The 21,327-nt window shown below is 37.9% G+C and overlaps 1 protein-coding gene across 2 annotated transcripts in view; it reads left to right on the top strand.

Annotated features, from left to right (window-relative positions):
• Positions 1 to 21,327, top strand: part of rsrc1 (arginine/serine-rich coiled-coil 1) — a 460,355-nt gene that overhangs the window by 176,034 nt on the left and 262,994 nt on the right. For both annotated transcript variants that reach the window (XM_051679647.1, XM_051679648.1), the window contains one exon: positions 19,698 to 19,734. In XM_051679647.1, the coding sequence (XP_051535607.1) occupies positions 19,698 to 19,734 (37 nt within the window). The remainder of the gene's footprint in view (positions 1 to 19,697; positions 19,735 to 21,327) is intronic.

Here is a 21,327-nt window from a genome sequence, read left to right as displayed (position 1 = left end):
GCAGGTGGGTGTGTCTTTAAAACCAAGACTTTATAATCTAGAGCGGGTCCAATAAAATCTTTGTAAAATCTTAAATTGCATAAGGCGCACCCTTGCATCTCTAGATGCAGACTTGACAGAATCTTAGTCCACACTCCATCCTCAAATACCAAGTTCAAATCTTTCTCCCATAATCTCTTGAGAGAAGTTAAAGCTCCATCCCCCAGACTCTGAATCAGCAGGGAGTAATACACTGATGCCTCATGACCTTTCCCAAAAGCAGTAATCACCTCTCCCAAAGTATCTGCCATTTTAGGGGGGTGTGTGCTACTCCCAAAAACAGTACAGAGCATGTGGCGCAGCTGTAAAAACCTATAAAACTGAGATCTGGGAATCCCAAAATAATGACCCAAATTCTCAAAAGATCTCAACACTCCACTCTCATACAGGTCACCGAGTGTAGCAACCCCCCCACAATCCACTCTGACCAACAGAAAGGGGACTTGTTGATACATAATTTTGGGTTATGCCATATGCTCGAGGCAACATTTAAATAAATGTCCGAATTGAATACTCTGGCCACTCTTGTCTAAGTCATGTGCAAATGTGAGATAATGGGGTGTGACTTAACTTCTCCGGTTAGTTTGATAGAAATGCTTTGTAATGGCGAAATAGGGGCAAGGACTTCCTGTTCAATAGAAAACCAGGGAGGGGCTCTTTCAGGTGGGAGCGACCAATGAGCCAGATGCCTGAGACTGAACGCATAATAAGAAATTTTTTTTTTTTAGGTAAGCCTAGCCCATCTATGTCAATCGGCCTATGTAAGTTGTTGAAATGTCGTCTGGGACGTTTACCATTCCAAATGAAGGACTTCGCTATGTTATCAAATTGCTTGAAATAAGAGAGGGGGACATCTATAGGGAGTGACTGTAGCAGGTAGTTGAATTTTGGAATACAGTTCATTTTAGTAACATTAACCTTCCCAATCATCGATAAATGTAATGAAGCCCATCTGTCCACATCGCTCAATCTTTTAATTAAAGGGTCAAAATTAACTAACTAAATCAGACAAATTTGCTGGGAATAAAATACCCAAATACTTAATGGCCTGTTTGGGCCACTGGAAGGCACCCGGCTGGAAGGCCGTTACTGGGCAGTACGCTGTCAGAGCCAAAGCTTCGGATTTAGACCAATTGACTTTATATCCTGAGAGCTTGGAAAAGGAATTAATAATTCTGTGGAGGCAAGGCATAGATCTAGTAGGGTCAGAGACAAATAATAAATATCATCTGCGTAAAGCAAAAGTTTATGCACTATACCTCCCGCCACTACCCCTGGAAAATCATCCTCCTTTCTTATCGCGGCTGCTAATGGTTCCAGGGCAAGACAGAACAATAATGGGGAAAGAGGGCAACCCTGCCGAGTGCCCCTATTCAGATTAAAATAATCTGAAATTAATCCAGTAACTTAATCCATCCAATAAAAGTACTCCTGAACCCATTAATTTCCAAAATCTTAAAAAGATAATCCCATTCTACCATATCAAACGCCTTTCGGCATCAAGTGAGATTGCAGCGACCGGAGACTGATCATTCGCTACTGACCACATGATATTGATGAAACGCCTAATGTTATCAGAAGAGCTACGGCCCCGAATAAACCCCACTTGATCTATATGTATAAGAGATGTCATAACTTAATCGGTTAACCAAATGTTTGACAAAATTTTTACATCTAGCTGGATCAGGGAAATTGGACGGTAACTTTTACACTCGTTTGGATCTTTGTCCTTTTTAAGAATCAGACTGATCCGGGCTTGTGTCATGGTTGGCGGAAGCTTTCCGTTTTTTAATGATTCTGTATAAACTTCTAACAAAAGTGGAGCCAGTTCTGTAGCAAAAGATCTGAAAAATTAGCGACTAAACTATCTGTCCCCGGAGCCTTGCCATTAGGTAAAGCCTTAATTACCTCGTCAATCTCCTCCAAGGTTATCTCCAAATCGAGAGTTTTTTTGCTCAGTTGTCAATTTACGAAGTTCAAATGGTTCCACAAAGTTTCTAATATCCTCATCCGTAGACGAAGACTTGGAACTGTAAAGATCAATATATAATTCTTTAAAAGCATTATTAATATCAATGGCCGAGGTAAAAATTTCACCCCCAGCAGATTTCACTGAGGGAATGGTAGAAAAAGACTCTCTCTGTTTTATATATCTAGCCAAAAGCTTCCCTGCTTTGTCCCCAGACTCAAAATATGTCTTGCCCTAAATAACCAAAACTCCACTTGCCATGACAAAACAGTATTATATCTGTATTTCAATCATGTCAATTCTCTGAGGCCATCAGATGACATTTGGCACTTCAGCTCTGCCTCGGCACTTTTAATATTCCCTTCCAATTCCACGAGTTCTCGTGCTTTGGATTTTTTGATGAATGAGGTATACTGTATGATCCGACCCCTAAGAACTGCCTTAAGTGCCTCCCAAGCCACACCCACAGAGTATACTGAGGACCAGTTGGTCTCCATATAGACAATGATTTCAGTCTTTAGCATTTGTTGGAAATCAGGATTTTGCAAAAGGGATACATTAAAGTGCCAACTATATGATCTCTTTTTCTCCATATGTTGCAACACCTCTAAGCACACCAGGGTGTGATCTGAGACTAAGATGTTTCCAATTGAGCAATCAACAACCAATGAGGGATTTATGTATATAAAATAAATAAATAAATCTATTCTAGAATAAATCTTATGAACTGATGAAAAAAATTTATAATCCCTACCAGATGGGTTCAATAGTCTCCAAATATCTGTAAGACCAAGATTTTTACACATCCTGTGAAGTGTCCCTGTTGCTCTAGGGGGCATACACACTTTTGCTTCACTATGATCAAGGACTGAGTCCATCAAAAGATTAAAGTCTCCTCCCAATATTATATCATGAGGGGTGCCAGCGGCTTGTAACATCCCTTCAAGATCTATAAAAAAGCCCTGATCATCAGCGTTAGGTGCGTAAACATTAGCCAAAATCAACTTTGCCCCTGAATTTCTCCTAAAACAACGACTCTTCCTAATTTATCTTTAATCTGTTTGAGACGTTTGAATTGTAGATGCTTATTTATCAATATAATGACTCCCCTGCTCTTACTTGAGCCAGCACTAAAGAAAACATGTCCACCCCATATCTTCCCAAATTTTTCAGCTTCCTGTGGGGAAAGATGTATTTCTTGAAGAAACACTATATCATATTTCTTACGCTTAAGAAAATAAATAACCTTCCTTCTTTTTATGGGGTACCCCAACCCATTCACATTCCATGTGGAGAGAGAGAATCCGCTCATATTAACATTCGACATATTGATATAATAAAAAAAAATGTGTCAAAAACAAGATTATACAGCCCACGTTCCCCATTAGTGCAACAATCAAACCCCGAACTTGCCCCCGAACAAAACAAACAGAAAAAAAGAAAAACGTGCGCATTAACCCCGTGCACGACAGCGCCAACCAGCGTCAGTCCCTTTAAACTCAAACGGTCCATGTACGCATACGAGAACCCCCACGACAACTTTGCCATCGGATTGTTTAAGTCCGGTACTTCTGCACAAATTTTATGAGGCAAAACTTCATAACAGAAAATACTTTGTAAAACAGACCCCAGCCAACATGCAGAATAAACACAATGAACATGTAGATTCATTCACAGAACTGTCTCTAAGGTGTGTTCCTCCACAAAACAAATTCCAGCTGATATAAAGCCATTCAGTTTCCTCTGACAGACAAACGAGTGTTCAGTGAGCCGGCTGCTTATGAGTTCAGCAGATGACGTAATCATTCTAATGTCCCTTAAAAATACTCCACAAAAACAAACTCCAGCCAACAGGAGGCATAAGCACAAGGAACGAACAGATTCATCCACAACTGTACCGAAGCAGTATTATTCAACAAAACAAGCTCCAGCCACTAGGCGGAACCAGCACAAAAAGAAACAATACAGGCATCCCAGTTCCTCGGATGATCAAGTGTGTATTGAGCGAGTCAAATTCACTCGAAGGCCACATAAAAAAAAATATACCATGACTTACTCAGTCTGTCAACTTTATAAAAGATGTCCTTGTGAGCATGTAGATATTTTGCGGTCATCCATAGTGTCCATTGTCATTCTGGCCGGGAATTTCAGTGTAAAAATGATCTTCCGTCAATGCAAAAGGCAGAGCCAACGCAAAAAGAAACAAAAAATTGCGCCCAGCTTCCTCAGAGTTTATGTTCAACGAGTCAAACCACTAATATAAGAAACATCAAATGGCTTACTCCAATGTATTTATGAAGGAGAGTGCCTGTTTTGGACGTAAATACTTTGCGACCATCCTTCGTTTCTATTCTCAGTTTGGCTGGAAACATCAGTGCAAAAGCGATCTTCCGTTGATGTAAAAGTTTCTTACACTCCTTGAACCGATCGCGTTTCCCTCTTGTCGAATTCGCAAACTCCGGAAACTTAATATTGTGATTCTTCCAAGATAGCTTTCCTTTGCTCCTCGTCTGGCGCAACACGAGATCTTTATCGGATGATCTCAGAAATTTGGCCAGAATTGATCGGGGCCTGTTTCCCTCAGCAGATCCATGAGTTTGGACTCTGTGAGCTCGCTCTATTTCCAGCTTATGGCCTGTTATGTCGAGCAGACTCGGGAAGAGCTCGTCCAGGAATTTCACCATATCTCTGCTCTCTTCATGCTCAGGAATTCCAACAATCCGTATATTGTTCCTTCGGCTCATATTTTCAAGATATTCCAGTTTTTCCAAAATGTGTTCCAAGTCTGTTTTGGACACGGGCGGATTAGCGGGTAATTCCCTTTCCGATTACTCTAGATAATCGATCAGTTTCTCAACATCCAACACTCTTGTGACCAACTCAGAGAATTTTGTTTCCATCGATATATTACAGCGAGATCATCCATGTCAGCAACAACCTTTGTCAGCATCACCGAGATGTTGGACAGTTGACGCTGAATTTCTTCTCCCGACGTGTCTTCCAAATCGAGGCCCCGGCTCGCGACCTGTTCGGGGGTGTCAGCTTGAGAACGTAAGTGTCTTTTAATGTCTCCAGAGTCTGAGGATATTGACTTCTTTGCCATGTTTACCTCAAAGAGCAAACATGTAATTGGGTATATCGAATCTCACCGGATTATAACATGAAAATAATAAAAAAACTAGCAAAGTGCGCAGAGCTCGTGATTCACACGTCTGCTTCTCGCATGGTGTTGCCAATGAGCTGTAGTTTTTTTTTCTTTACATTTTGTGGACTTGTATGCTTATTATTATTATGAATAATATTTTATTGTTTGAATTTATGTATGTGAAATATATATATATATATATATATATATATATATATATATATATATATATATATATATATTCTTTTTTTTTTTTTTTTTTTTTTTTATGAATGCTTTGGCAACATTGTACATTGCATACGGTCATGCCAATGAAGCTAATTTGAATTGAGAGAGAGAGAGAGACAGACAGACATACAGACGAAAAGGATAATGAGACTTAAAGATGGTGAAGCCAGGAATGAACACACTGTCATTCAAGGCTTCCTCCATTTGACAGATTGGTCAGACATTTCCAATTTGCCACTATTGACCAGTGAGCAAATGGCTGGCATTGCATTGAGCTCTGTTAACACTTTGACTTGTTTGTCCTCTTTTACTTAATTAAATAGAGATAAATAATGACCTCCTTACGGGAAGCCAGAGAGAAGGAACCATTTTCCTGTCCTATGTGCTGACTCCTAGTCCATTGACTGATTTTGTTTTTATTAGCTCTGTTTGTTTGAAAGGTTTGTTCTCTATCTCCCTTTCTATCTTCTGTTTACTTGTCTGAATTTTGAGAGATTTGAAATTAATTCAAATTCCAATTAAATTCAAATTTGTGTAATTTTTGAAAGAGCTCTCATGCATGATTCATTTTGTTAAAGGATTAGTTCACCCAAAATTTCTGTCATCATTTACTCACTTCCATCTCATTCCAAACCTATATGACATTCCATGGAACAAAGGAAAATATTTATCATAAGGTCCAGACTGTTCTTGTTTATACAGTGAAAGTATACAGGTTACCAGTGGCTGTCAAGGTTAAACAAAAGGACCAAAAGCCTTACAAGTGCCATAAAATTAATTCTTAAGGCTTTATACTCAAATAATATTCCAAATCTTCTGAATCTATGTGCACATTCAAACTTGGTGCAAGAAGATGGTACGAAACACCAACTGTTATTTTGTGTACTTGAGGGTGACTGAACTATGAACTTATTCTTTTAATATGTTATTTAATGACAGAAAATATGTAACATTCACTTATCAATGCAGAAATAATGTTCTTGGCCCTTGTGTTTTTTGGAATAAAGTTCCTTATAAGCTGATCTGTGGGAATCATAGCTCAAGGTCACTACTGATTTTGTCTCATCTTCTCCTGCTGTCCATTAAAACAATATTCAATGCTTTATGACATCCATTCTCTCTCTCTCTCTCTCTCTCTCTCTCAGCTAAACAACCCCTGACACATTTTCAATATTATTACATTAAACTGAGTTTGATTGATAATCTAATATTGGGCTAATGTAAAACATCAATCATGGCAAGTATATTAATTATTTAATATTGTGGTGTAATTCAGAAATCGATGCAAGCATGTTCAGGGGGTACGGACAGGGCGGGGTATTGTGGGGAGGAGGGACATCAGTACTCTCTGCTGACCTGCAGGAAATGGACAGCTTTGTTGGGGGGGGGGGGTGAAAATGTACTCCCTTAGCACCAGGTCAATAAAAAATTATGTTCATTTGCAAATAATATCTTCCAGTTTCTGCACTCAGCAGTGTTGTGATCTAGTTTAGGATCTAATTAAATTAGGCAAAGAGGTGGGCTAAAAAGAGAAAAAAAGACACCATCATAATTGGAAAAATACAGTCATTTACAGATAGACTGGGAAGCGTTAAAATGACCCAAAAAGTAGTGGGAGGATGAAAGGATTATAAACGCTTGTGAAATAGGATAAGTGATTATACAAAGCAAACAGAATTACAGCAATGAGCTGAATGGAGAGGGAGTGTCAGAGTGAAAGAGAGATATATTGTCTTTTTCCTTGTCTCTTTGTCCTGAAGGCTATTGTGTATAATTGTTTCTTGCTAATTGTTCTTCATTAAAAGATTACTGCATGATCGGCATGACAAAGAACTCGGCTGAACCAGTACCCTAAACCCCCCACTTTTGTGCCTAAATAATGACCCCTGCTTGTGTTTTACATTATAATGTCATTAAAAGTAGATGAAGTTCTGCCCCCAATTTGTTGCCTCATTTACTCATCAGAGACTTAAAGCTACACTACGGAACTTTGGGCTCTAGCGACATCTGTGGTTGTAACCTAAAACTGCAAGCAACTTGCTGAGGAATATTTTACGTGAGTTGTGATTCACCACTGCTCTTCTGGTGGATAAATCCAATGATTTGAGGTAACCTGAACATTACTTTTAATCATCTGGAAATTTTCACGAGTCAGGGCCATGACATGCTATTTTTATGTCGATATTGTGTTATTCGTTTAAACATTTGTAACCAGATATTACTTGATTTGAGGAAGATAAAAAAAAAAAAAAAAAAACAACACTCTTAACATATTTTAATATGATTATTTAAGTGTTATCCACTCCACATTAATGTTTGTATTTTACTACACATATCATCTTAAGAGGTGAAACTTGTGATATGGTTGATATGAGTTCAGTTGAAGAACACTTTACTTTTACATTGCAATCTACGGCCTCAGTGGACAATACGTAGGCACTGCACACAATAAAACTGTATTTTAAAAACCCAAAACAAGGATTTAATAATGGTGGGGATGAAATATATACGTTTTTTTTTTAATCAAAAATAATATGCAGAAATAAGCAATATATCAATTACAATAAAAAACAAAATTTCTTTAATCACTTCTTTGAAAGTTATTGAGAGATGGTTAAATGCTAAACAATTAATGTACATTACTGTGCTATGAAATTGGAACATTGTATGTGCATCAACATGAGATGACCATACATTCCACCTTGGAAATATAGTGGATTTTACATGTAATTTTAAATTGTCAGTCCACTCTGTTAAACAGACTATCTGCTAAAATGGCAATGGAAAGTTATACAACTTGTGATTTCTGTGACTGAGGTAAATGAAATAAGAAAACAGGGGTACACCCACACATCCACGCTAAAGGGGCGGTCACACTACACTTTTTGATCCATTCACTCCCATTCAAATGCATCCGAATGCAGCAGAGTAAAACAAGCTCATGCAAAGAAATTTTGTTCTACACTACATACCAAAGTTTAAGCTTGGTGAACTCTGAACTGTGAATTTGTACGACAATTGGAATAGGATACCGAAACGTTACACGCTAACCTTTTGGCTCAATTCAGAGGATGCATATTTCAAAGCTGTAAGATTTATTGTTGCAGGAAAGTGAGTAATTAATATATTTTAATATTTTTAATATAATATTATTTGTTATTTGTGATTTATTATTTACTTACACCAGAAGCCCTCCCACTGACATCATATCCTGATTTGTAGCATTATCCGAAAAACAAATTGTGTGCTCAAAGCCTAGTGTGACCGCCCCTTTAGGGTATCTCAAAAATACAGTTACAAAATACTAATATTTCTTGACTATTAGTAAACATGTTACAGTAAAAAAAATAAAAATAAAACTAAACTTATGAACATCGCGATAAATAAACACGAGTCATGTTCGATTAATTAAAGTATGACAACCAATAAGCTTCAAGAACCCTACCAGAAAACATGTCCAATCATTTTAGCAAGTAAACTTTGTCAAACAGTTGAGTAAACTTAGTTAAAAATTTAGTTAAAACAGTTGAGACTGGTGTCCTGCCACTGCTGTCCTAAACTGTCTGTGACACGCCACATAGCAGGACCTTCTTTCTGAGCTTACGGACAGGATGTAAACATGTAAAGGCCTCGATATATTGTACTTCCTACGAAATCAAAGAATGAATGTGTGTGACGTCATTTAGAACAAATCTGGCCAAAAAGGTGTTTTTGCGTTTTTTCCAGTGGTTCGTAACAGCTTTCTGGGGCAAACTTTTAGGAAAATTTTGTACCGGCTGCTAAACACTTTCTTACTGCCATTGGTCCACATCATTGGTAGGTGTGACCTAGAGCTCCACCTACCTTGAAACCGATGGCTAATTTTGTTTACATTGTTCAGTGAATCAAAATGAGTCAACATGAACAAACCGGCATGAATAGTTATTTAAGAGCCGGTGGAAATGTACTTACATCTGTATGATTGTTCACGTAGAGACATTTTAAAAGAATATGTCGTGCAATTTTTTTATTCTACTGAAGGAATAAAATCATTTCAAATACTCTCAAGTGCCCATTCACTCATGTGCCACCTGCAGAAAAAGCTATTTACACATCTCTCTAAAGTAAGATATGCCTCTATCATCATTGTTTTATCTTTGTTCTGCACATTAACACTTTTATACACTCATCTTTGCAGTGGTATCAGTGTCATCATAAATCACAATAACAGAGCGTAACCAGCGCATATTATGGCCACGTATAGTGTGTTAGCGCATTAGCGTCATGAATTCATAATTTAAACGACAAATTAAACATTTTCTACTGCATATATATTACTTTAAATCAATATCGAGTGGTTAAAACAGCTTCTTTTACTGATCTCATGTGAATTCTAATCATAGAATGTGGTATTAAGTCATTGATAACACATTTTTAAGGTTTTACATGTAACGTCCTCATATTTAAATGTACTTCTAAATGCCTCCCACATCGGTGTGGCGGATGTCAGAATGTTCGGAAACAGTATACTGTTTCACGGCTGTTTAAAACTTATTTTACCCCTAAGCAAATAATGAAAAATAACTTCTACAGAAGTATATAGAGGCCTTAAGAAGAATGACGTAGGCCTATGATTTTCACGCAAAAATCCGACACGACAGCTCTCAATAAACATCATTATTGTAGGCTTACCGTAGTGAATCGGGGTAAGACAAAGACAGGGTTTTGAACATGGATTTTTCTATGTACTCAATTAACTTTTGTTAATAAAAAAAAAAAAAAAAAAGGGCATAGTGCAGTTTTAACTGCTGTTTCAATTACTCTGTTTCATCCTCATACTGCAGACAGAGAGGTTACTTTGGAGGCTTGCGCTGGTCTTTCTGTGGTCAAGTCATTTTTATTTGTGTAGCACCTTTCACAACACACATCGTTTCAAAGCAGCTTTATAGAAAATCATGCATTAACAGAAAATGAAACCATAATATCAATAAAGTCTTAGTCATCATTGTGTAGTTTGATTAAATATGATTATGAAGTGTGTATAAAAATAAGTAATTAAATAATAATTGTATTTAGAAACCCAGTGAGCAAGCCGAAGGCGAATGTGGCAAGGAACACAAAACTCCATAAGATGTTGGTTAATAGAGAAAAATAACCTTGGGAGAAACCAGGCTCACTGTGGGGGCCAGTTCCTCTCTGGCTAAGCAGCATGCCAATATTACTTATTTATGTGCAGTGCAAGTCATGGTTTAAAATTATTAAACTAAGTAAGTGTTAAGGTCCAGTGTTTATACAAAGATTTCATAAGAACTGTAAGATTAATGACTAATGCCTTTGAAGTTCATCCTGGATTAACTGCAGAAGTTCATATAGATGCATTGTCCTTTGTTAGTTGGCCGATGAAGGCTTTTGTTGGCAATTTATTGATAGTCTACGTATTTCATTTTAAGAGTGTAGCCATCATTAGATCAAGGTGACACTGGCCGAGATCAGTGAGGTGCTTCGCATTTCAGCCGGCCGGTCATTTCGGTGAGGTCTATCCTAAGTCCACGGTTCAGGCAACAGCATATGAAGTATCCTATGTCTTATGGTTGGAGTTGGCATCAGTTCATCCACTGAGGTCCATCATAATACACTGAAGTGATGTCTGGCTGGCACCGGCTGCATTTAAGAGACGCATAGCATTGGAGTCTGATACTAAGCAAGAATGAAGCTGGATCCGGCCGGTTCTGGTGACCTCGGGATAGGAGTCCCGAGGGTGAGACGTGGAAACAAATAGAATAATATTAGCGTAGATGCCATTACATTTTTTTCAGAGTTATAGATCATGATCAATGTTTCATGTTCCGGCAGACCTAACTAAAGCAGCCTAATTGTGTGGTAAAAATAAATTAGGTGTACGCCTGGCTAAATAGATGAGTTTTTAGTCTAGACTTAAACTGAGTGAGTGTGTCTGCGTCCCAAACAGTGTTAGGGAGACTATTCCATAGTTTAGGACCCAAATAGGAAAATGATATACCTCCTTTTGTGGATTTTGAAATTCTCGGAACTATTAACAGGCCAGAGTTTTGCGATCGTAATGAACTTGATGGAATATAGCATGGTAGAAGGTCACTTAAGTACTGTGGAACTAGACCATTCAAAGCTTTATTTGTAGTTAACAGAATTTTTAAATTAATACAAAATGGAATAGGTAGCCAATGTAATGATGATAAAATGGGGCTAATATGATCATATTTCTTGGTTATAGTCAGCACTCTGGCTGCTGCATTTTGAACCATTTGAAGTTTATTTATTGAACTTGCTGGACATTCTCCCAGTAATGAATTACAATAATGTAGTCTTGAGGTCATGAATGCATTAATTAGTTTTTCGGCATCAGCAACAGAGAGCATGTGTCGTAACATAGCAATATTTCTTAGGTGGAAGAATGCTGTTCTACAAACATTGGAAATTTGATTTTCAAATGGCATATTGGTATCAAATATAACACCTAAGTTCTTTGCTGTTGAAGACGATGTAACAGTACATCTATCGAGAGTCAAATGATATTTTAGCGGCTTATTTTTAGAGGTTTTTGGTCCAATAACTAGTACCTATGTTTTGTCGGAATAGAGTAGAAGGAAATTTCTGGCCAATCAATCACTGATTTCATTGATACACTCTGCTAATTTTGAGAAATTTCATTGGGTTTTGAAGAAATATAAAGTTGGGTGTCATTGGCATAACAGTGGAAACTTATTTCATGATTCATGATAATATCTCCCAGGGGAAGCGTATACAGTTGTGCTCAAAAGTTTGCATACCCTGGCAGAAATTGTGAAATTTTGGCATTGATTTTGAAAATAGGACTGATCATGCAAAACAACTGTATTTTATTTAAGGATAGTGATCATATGAAGCCATTTATTATCACATAGTTGCTTGGCTCATTTTTAAATCATAATGGTAACAGAAATCACCCAAATGGCCCTGATCAAAAGTTTACATATCCTTGAATGTTTGGCCTTGTTACAGACACACAAGGTGACACAAACAGGTTTAAATGGCAATTAAAGGTTAATTTCCCGTACCTGTGGCTTTTTAAATTGCAATTAGTGTCTGTGTATAAATAGTCAATGAGTTTGTTAGCTCTCACGTGGATGCACTGAGCAGGCTAGATACTGAGCCATGGTGAGCAGAAAAGAACTGTCAAAAGACCGCGTAACAAGGTAATGGAACTTTATAAAGATGGAAAAGGTTATAAAAAGATATCCAAAGCCTTGAAAATGCCAGTCAGTACTGTTCAATCACTTATTAAGAAGTGGAAAATTTGGGGATCTCTTGATACCAAGCCAAGGTCAGGTAGACCAAGAAAGATTTCAGTCACAACTGCCAGAAGAATTGTTCAGGATACAAAGAAAAACCCACAGGTAACCTCAGGAGAAATACAGGCTGCTCTGGAAAAAGATGGTGTGGTTGTTTCAAGGAGCACAATACGACGATACTTCAACAAAAATGAGCTGCATGATCGAGTTGCCAGAAAGAAGCCAATGCCACAAAAAAGCCCGATTACAATATGCCCTACAACACCTTGACACATCTCCCAGCTTCTGGCACACTGTAATTTGGAGTGACGAGACCAAAATAGAGCTTTATGGTCACAACCATAAGCACTATGTTTGGTGAGGGGTCAACAAGTATTGTGCTCCTTGAAACAACCACACCGTCTTTTTCCAAAGCAGCCTGTATTTCTCCTGAGGTTACCTGCAGGTTTTTCCTTGTATCCCGAACAATTCTTCTGGCAGTTGTGGCTGAAATCTTTCTTGGTCTACCTGACCTTGGCTTGGTATCAAGAGATTCCTGAATTTTCCACTTCTTAATAAGTGATTGAACAGAGCTGACTGGCATTTTCAAGGCTTTGGATATCTTTTTAGATCCTTTTCCATCTTTATAAAGTTCCATTACCTTGTTACACAGGTCTTTTGACAGTTCTTTTCTGCTCCCCATGGCTCAGTATCTAGCCTGCTCAGTGCATCCACATGAGTTTTTTTGCATGATCTGTCATATTTTAAAAAACAAAGCCAAAATTTCATAATTTCTGCCAGGGTATGCAAACTTTTGAGCACAACTGTATAAGGAGAAATGCAGAGGCCCTAAGGGTACGTTTACACGACAATGATGTACTAAAAACGGAAACGTTTTTCCTTTGCGTTTTTGAAAAGTTTCACGTACAGACGACAACATTGTCAAAATGATCCCCGTTCACACGGATCCGTGAAAACGACTAAAAAGGCTGTATTATAGCATGCCAGGCCAGTAGTTGGCGATGTTACTGTAAAGAAACACTACACGCCTGCGCACATAAGCATTCTTCCACAGAGCGGTGAATACAAACAATGAAGATGGCGAAAGCATTGAGCAATTTTGTCTGGACGGACGATGAGGTTGCTTTATTACTACAATTACTTTGCTGGAGAAGCATCAATAAACTCAAAATCTTGAGCAGCACAAACACAGTCCTGTAGTCCGCCATTGTAGTTTTGAATGTCTCGCGCGTTGTTTTGAAGTACTCGTGTGCATGCCAATAGACTGAACTCTCAAGATTTTTCAATAAACTCCATCACTTCATCTCATGCCTTCTTCAGTATTCCCCCTGCTGACTCTTGGGCTGGTAGGAGAGTAAGTTAACATAACAAGCTGTTCATGTTGACTGGTTTTGGATATCAGACAGAACTCTGATTTATGGATATCTTCTGACGAAAAGAGAGTTCTTGTGTACACTGGATCTAACATGTATTTTCACTGCCTCATGTTTTCATATTCTAAGCACATCATTGAATACTGTACATGGCATCACATCTCTGTCTATAGGCTATATACATAAGCAGTGGGTGAATGAATTGCAGGATAAAGGTACATCAAATAAAATTAAGTAAATAAATAAATAACATTTTAAAATACAAATACATTTTTCCCATCTGAATCCATACATTAATTTCAAGATTTTCAAATTGCTGGTTCTGCCTACTGTACAATGTTCACATTCCATACAAAACACTCCAAATGAATAAATTGTTGATTATTTTTATTTGCACAGACACCAGTATTCATATTGATAATTAAACATCTCAAATTGATGCCCATCAATCCATCATTCTTTATATAACACGTAATACGCGTGCGCATGACGTCATTGTTTTCACAAATTTGCATTTTTGTATGTTTACACGGAGACGATAACGCCATCGTTTTCAAAAACTTGCACTTTGAAACCTGTTTTCAAAAGTTTGCGTTTTCAGGCCCCAAAACGCTGTTGTCGTGTAAACGAACAGCCAAAACGCATAAAAAGTTTTCCATTTTTAGTTGAAAACGTTGTCGTGTAAACGGCCCCTAAAACTGATCCCCGTGGTACTCCATACTTTTGTTTGATTTGACAATTCCTCGTTTACACAGACAAAGTGGTAGCGGTCTGCTAATTAGGATCTAAACCATGCTGATGCAAGTCCACAAATGCCAACATAATTCTCTAGCCTATTCAAGAGAATATTGTGATCTATCGTGTCGAAGGCAGCACTAAGATCTGAAAGCACTAGAAGAGAAATGCAGCTGTGATCAGATGATAAGAGCAAGTCATTAGTAACTCTGATAAGTGAAGTCTCTGTACTGTGGTGTGTCCTAAATCCTGACTGAAATTGTTCATATATACTATTTCTCTGTAGAAATTAACATAATTTGGAGGACACAACCTTTTCTAGTATTTTCGACATAAACGGGAGATTTGAAATCGGTCTATAATTAGCCAATTCTCCAGGATTAAGTTGTGGCTTCTTAATAAGCGGTTTGATAACTGCCATTTTAAAGTTTCTTGGGACATGTCCTAAGTATAGCGAGGAGTTCATATTAAGAAGAGGTTCTGAGATTACAGGGAATGCCTCTTTTAGGAGCTTAGTTGGTATTGGATCTAACATACAGGTGCATCTCAATAAATTAGAATGTCGTGGAAAAGTTCATTTATTTCAGTAATTCAACTCAAATTGTGAAACTCGTGTATTAAATAAATTCAATGCACACAGACTGAAGTAGTTTAAGTCTTTGGTTCTTTTAACTGTGATGATTTTGGCTCACATTTAACAAAAACCCACCAATTCACTATCTCAAAAAATTAGAATACATCATAAGACCAATAAAAAAAACATTTTTAGTGAATTGTTGGCCTTCTGGAAAGTATGTTCATTTACTGTATATGTACTCAATACTTGGTAGGGGCTCCTTTTGCTTTAATTACTGCCTCAATTCGGCGTGGCATGGAGGTGATCAGTTTGTGGCATTGCTGAGGTGGTATGGAAGCCCAGGTTTCTTTGACAGTGGCCTTCAGCTCATCTGCATTTTTTGGTCTCTTGTTTCTCATTTTCCTCTTGACAATACCCCATAGATTCTCTATGGGGTTCAGGTCTGGTGAGTTTGCTGGCCAGTCAAGCACACCAACACCATGGTCATTTAACCAACTTTTGGTGCTTTTGGCAGTGTGGGCAGGTGCCAAATCCTGCTGGAAAATGAAATCAGCATCTTTAAAAAGCTGGTCAGCAGAAGGAAGCATGAAGTACTCCAAAATGTCTTGGTAAACGGGTGCAGTGACTTTGGTTTTCAAAAAACACAATGGACCAACACCAGCAGATGACACTGCACCCCAAATCAGCACAGACTGTGGAAACTTAACACTGAACTTCAAGCAACTTGGGCTATGAGCTTCTCCACCCTTCCTCCAGACTCTAGGACCTTGGTTTCCAAATGAAATACAAAACTTGCTCTCATCTGAAAAGAGGACTTTGGACCACTGGGCAACAGTCCAGTTCTTCTTCTCCTTAGCCCAGGTAAGACGCCTCTGATGTTGTCTGTGGTTCAGGAGTGGCATAACAAGAGGAATACGACAACTGTATTCCTTGACACGTCTGTGTGTGGTGGCTCTTGATGCCTTGACCCCAGCCTCAGTCCATTCCTTGTGAAGTTCACCCAAATTCTTGAATCGATTTTGCTTGACAATCCTCATAAGGCTGCGGTTCTCTCGGTTGGTTGTGCATCTTTTTCTTCCACACTTTTTCCTTCCACTCAACTTTCTGTTAACATGCTTGGATACAGCACTCTGTGAACGGCCAGCTTCTTTGGCAATGAATGTTTGTGGCTTACCCTCCTTGTGAAGGGTGTCAATGATTGTCTTCTGGACAACTGTCAGATCAGCAGTCTTCCCCATGATTGTGTAGCCTAGTGAACCAAACTGAGAGACCATTTTGAAGGCTCAGGAAACCTTTGCAGGTGTTTTGAGTTGATTAGCTGATTGGCATGTCACCATATTCTAATTTTTTGAGATAATGAATTGGTGGGTTTTTGTTAAATGTGAGCCAAAATCATCACAATTAAAAGAACCAAAGACTTAAACTACTTCAGTCTGTGTGCACTGAATTTATTTAATACACGAGCTTCACAATTTGAGTTGAATTACTGTAATAAATGGACTTTTCCACGACATTCTAATTTATTGAGATGCACCTGTACATGTTGTGGCTTTTGATGTTTCGATACGGTTTTTTTTAGCTCTTCATGACCTACAATAGCAAAGGATTGAAGTTTCACGTGTGGAAAATTGAGACACTGTTTTCTGATTGTTTCAATTTTATCAGTAAAGAAATTCATGAAGTCATTACTGTTGTGCTGTGACAGAATATCTGGTTCAGTTTAGGATTTATTCCTAACCAATTTAGCCACAGTACTGAATAAACATTTAGGATTGTTGTGGTTATTTTCTATGAGCTTGCTAAAATATGCTGACCTGGCAGATTTTAGTGCCTGTCTGTAGCTACAGACACTGTACTTCCATGCACTGTGAAATACCTATAATTTTGTATTCTTCCACTTGCGCTCCATTTTCCGAGCTGCTCTCTTGAGAGCATGAGTGTGATCATTGTACCATGGTGTGGGGCTTTTTTCTTTAATTGTCTTTAATCGAAGGGGGACGACACTATCAAGAGTGCTAGAGAAGACTGTATTTATATTTTCTGTTGTTTCATCAAGTTCTTCTAGACTTTGGGGCTTACTGAGTGTATGAGATCTGGAAGATTATTATTGAAGCTATCTTTAGTGGTCGAAAGAATTGTTCTACCTGAACGATAGCATGTAGATTGAGTAACATTAGCTAATCACAGCATACAAGAGACGAGGTAATGATCTGAGATGTCATCGCTCTGCAGTAGAATTTCTATAGTATCAGCATCAATTACATATGACAGAATTATATCTAGCGTATGGTTATGGCGATGAGTTGGTCCTGTCACATTTTGTCTGACTCCAAGCAAGTTGAGAATATCGATAAATGCTAATCCCAATGTGTCATTTTCATTATCTATGTGAATGTTGAAGTCACCAACAATTAAAGTTCTATCTACAGTAACTACTAGATCTGATAGAAAATTAGCAAATTCACCAAGGAAATCAGAATAAGGCCTGGGTGATCTATATACTGTAGCAAGGGCAAAAGACAACAGATATTTTTTATTCATATCTGACAGTTACATTAAGCATTATTAGTTCAAAAGTCTTAAACTTATATCCTGTCCTCTGAGCAACACCAAAAACGTCACTGTAAATTGTAGCAACACCACCTCCTCGACGCTTCAGACGAAGCTAATTTTTATAACAAAAATGAATCTACTCTGGGGGAGTAGATTCATTTAAACTAATATATTCATCCGGTTTAAGCAAGATTTCAGTCAAACAGAGCACATCCAAACTATGATCTGTAATAATTTCATTTACAATTAGTGCTTTGGTTGAAAGAGATCTAATCTTTGGTAGCCCTATTTTTATATGATGTTTATCTTCAAATGTATTTATTTTTTTCTCTCTAAGTTTGACCTTAATCAGTTATTTTCTAAATGTTTTAGTGAGGGGTTTGTGTTTGGAAGTTTGGGGAACAGACACAGACTCTCTATGATATCGAGGTGATACAGTCTCTATGTATTGTAGTTTATGTGACCTGTGTGACGTATCAAGGCAGCTAGCAGATGTTCAGATTAGCCAGTTTGTCTGCTTCCTGACCTGGGCCCCAGTTAGTCAGATACTATCATTATTAAGACTATGAGCCAAATTACTAGAGAGGAGAGCGACATCTTCCCTGGAGGGATGGAGTCCGTCTCTCTTTAGCAGGTCAGGTCTACACCAAAAACTCTTCCAATTGTCTATAAATCCTATGCTGTTCTCCAGACACCACTCAGACATCCAGCGATTCAGTGATACTAATCTACTATAAACCAGTGGTGAGTTATAAATGGTCAAAAAAGCAGTAATAAGGATATGTTGTATTTTGTATGCAGCAGTGAATAGTTCCTGGTGAAAGAGAGAGAGATTGATAGATTTGCTTGGGCTGAGGAATGATGCTATTTACAGAGGGAAAAGAGAGGGGCAGGAAAGCAGAATTTCATACAGGATTGTACATCAGTGACTACTGAAGTCATTTCTGAGATGCCACAGGCTAGTTAAAAGACTAGTTCACCCAAAAATCTGTCATCATTTACATATATACTCATTTAGTTCCAAACCCATTTGACTTTCTTTCTTACATGGAACAACAAAGGATACATTTTGAAGAATACAATGGTCGCTCTTTCCATGTAATTACAATGCTGCTTTGCTGGTGCTTTTAATCTTAAAAAAGGATGCAAAAACACCACAAACATATAAAATGGTCCTTACGACTTATGTTCTAAGATACTGAAGCTTTGTGTGAAAAACAAAATTTAAGGTGACAAAGGAATAGTTCACCCAAAAATGAAAATTTGCTGAATTTACTCACTCTCAGGCCATCCAAGATGTATCTGAGTTTCTTTATTCATCAAAACAGAATTTAAGATTTTTAGGATTTCGTTTCAGGCATTTCAGCTAAAGTGTTCAAAACCCCTTTAAAACCAGCCTGACCAGCTATGACCAGGCTGGGCGACCAGCTAAAACCAGCCAACCAGCCTATGCTGGTTTTAGCTGGTCTTTTCAGCAGGGCAGCATTTAATGATTATTTAAATGGCTTTGCAATGTAAACATCGTGAAGTATGTACATACAATAATATGGTAGCCTACCACCATACATGTTTTTATAGGCTTAAAATGCAACACTCAATTTGATACAACATGTAACGGGGGTCCAGGCTCCGGCTCTCTACCCACCAAGGGGTCCTTGGCCTGAAAATGGTTGAAGACCCCTGGTTTAGAGGGAGTAAGAACCCTTTTAAAACAAAGTGAAGTGAAGGGGTGATCAGACTATTAGTGTCTTTTCGTTATTTACAGTGGAGGAAATGTGTTCTTCTGTTGCAGGGAAACAGGAAGCATCAAAGCTGGATTACAACATCTGGTAAGTTCTGCTTCTTTTCCCCCATCAGTCTTTGTTAAATATTTTATATCTGCATCCAAAATGAATGTTTAACAATTGGCTTTGAATCCCTTGAGCTGACTGATAGATAGACAGAAAGAGTCTCTCTCTCTCTCTCTCTCTCTCTCAGTTCAATCCACTTCAATTCAAATGTGCTTTATTGGCATGACAGACACTACAATGTATTGCCAAAGCATTTGCAATGTTTACAATGAAACTTTAACAGATGAGAACAAATTATAAAATGACTAAATAAAAGAAAGATAAATTAACATATAATGTGGAATTGTGTGTGTGCACACATGTATATATATATATGTGTGTGTTTGTGCATATGGGTTTTTGTGAGTGCATCACTTGTTGGTTGACAACTCCCCCTTTTTGTGGCAGGCATCAATGTACCATGCTGCTAGTAAAATGCAGTCTCTTCTTTCACCTAATAAATACTGAAGTTGTTATTGTCCAACTTTCTGAAATCAGGGCAAACCGTTTCAAATGTGGGATAGTTTTTTTTTTTTTTTTTTTTTTTTTTTTTTTTACTTTCCCCATAGTTAGGAAAGATGTTGAGGAAGTGTTGCCCTGTCTTTACATCTCCTTGACTACATTATGGGCATATCCTGCTCTCTGAGCAGCCAGTTCTGCCAATATATGCCAGAATTTGATTGTTCAGTCTGTACAGTGTCATTGTTTTTTATAACTTGCTTTTTTCACTGTGCTCAGATATTGCTGTTATATATTCTCTGTTTGGGGCCAAATAACATTCAAGTTTCAGACCAAAAAATAGTCAGATAACTTTCTTTTTGTGCTTTGATCATTTGGTTTGGCCGCATTTTGTGAATGAGGGTGTCAGTGTGCTGAGACTGACTGTTGTTAGTCGTGCTAGTTATGTTAGTCTGTGCAGTGCCCTTCTGGTCAGTGCTTCTAAAGTAAATCCAAGTTATATTACAAAGCAATCTCAGCCAGTATGTGTGTATGAGCATGAAATAATTTAACACAGGCAGAGCAAATTTTTTTGTAATTAACATATTGATTCAAAGAAAAAACACAACAGAGAAAAACACAACACATACACACCGAATCAACATTTAACTTTTAACCCTCACTAGTATCCCTCCCCAAACACCAACCCCACCCTAACCCCAACAAACACCCCCGTGGTCACATAAAATCATACACAAACAAACAAACCAATAAATAAATAAATAAATATATATATATTTATATATATATAATAAACATTCATAATTAAACTACACTACTCTCTCCTCATCCCTTCCCTGAGAGTCCCCCAAAACTGCTAAATACCTACCCCACTTCCTGAAAAACAAGTCCCCAAACCCCAGCCTTCTACCTGCCATCTCCTCAAAAGCTGCCACCTTCCCCATCTCCGCACACCACTCCGGAAATGGTGGCGATCCGTCCGACTTCCAACCCCTTAAAATAATTTGTCTGCCAATCATAATGCTAGTCAGAACCCATTTTTTTAATATATATATTTGTCCCCCAAATTTATGACTGCCCCATTGCCCAAAATAGAAGGTCTGGGGCAAAGTAAAATTTGAGTGCCAAAAACGT

This window comes from Myxocyprinus asiaticus, chromosome 39 (assembly GCF_019703515.2).
Source record: "Myxocyprinus asiaticus isolate MX2 ecotype Aquarium Trade chromosome 39, UBuf_Myxa_2, whole genome shotgun sequence".
NCBI lineage: Eukaryota > Metazoa > Chordata > Actinopteri > Cypriniformes > Catostomidae > Myxocyprinus > Myxocyprinus asiaticus.
Note: the sequence above shows the minus strand (reverse complement) of the source record. Positions and strands in the feature narration are given on the sequence as shown.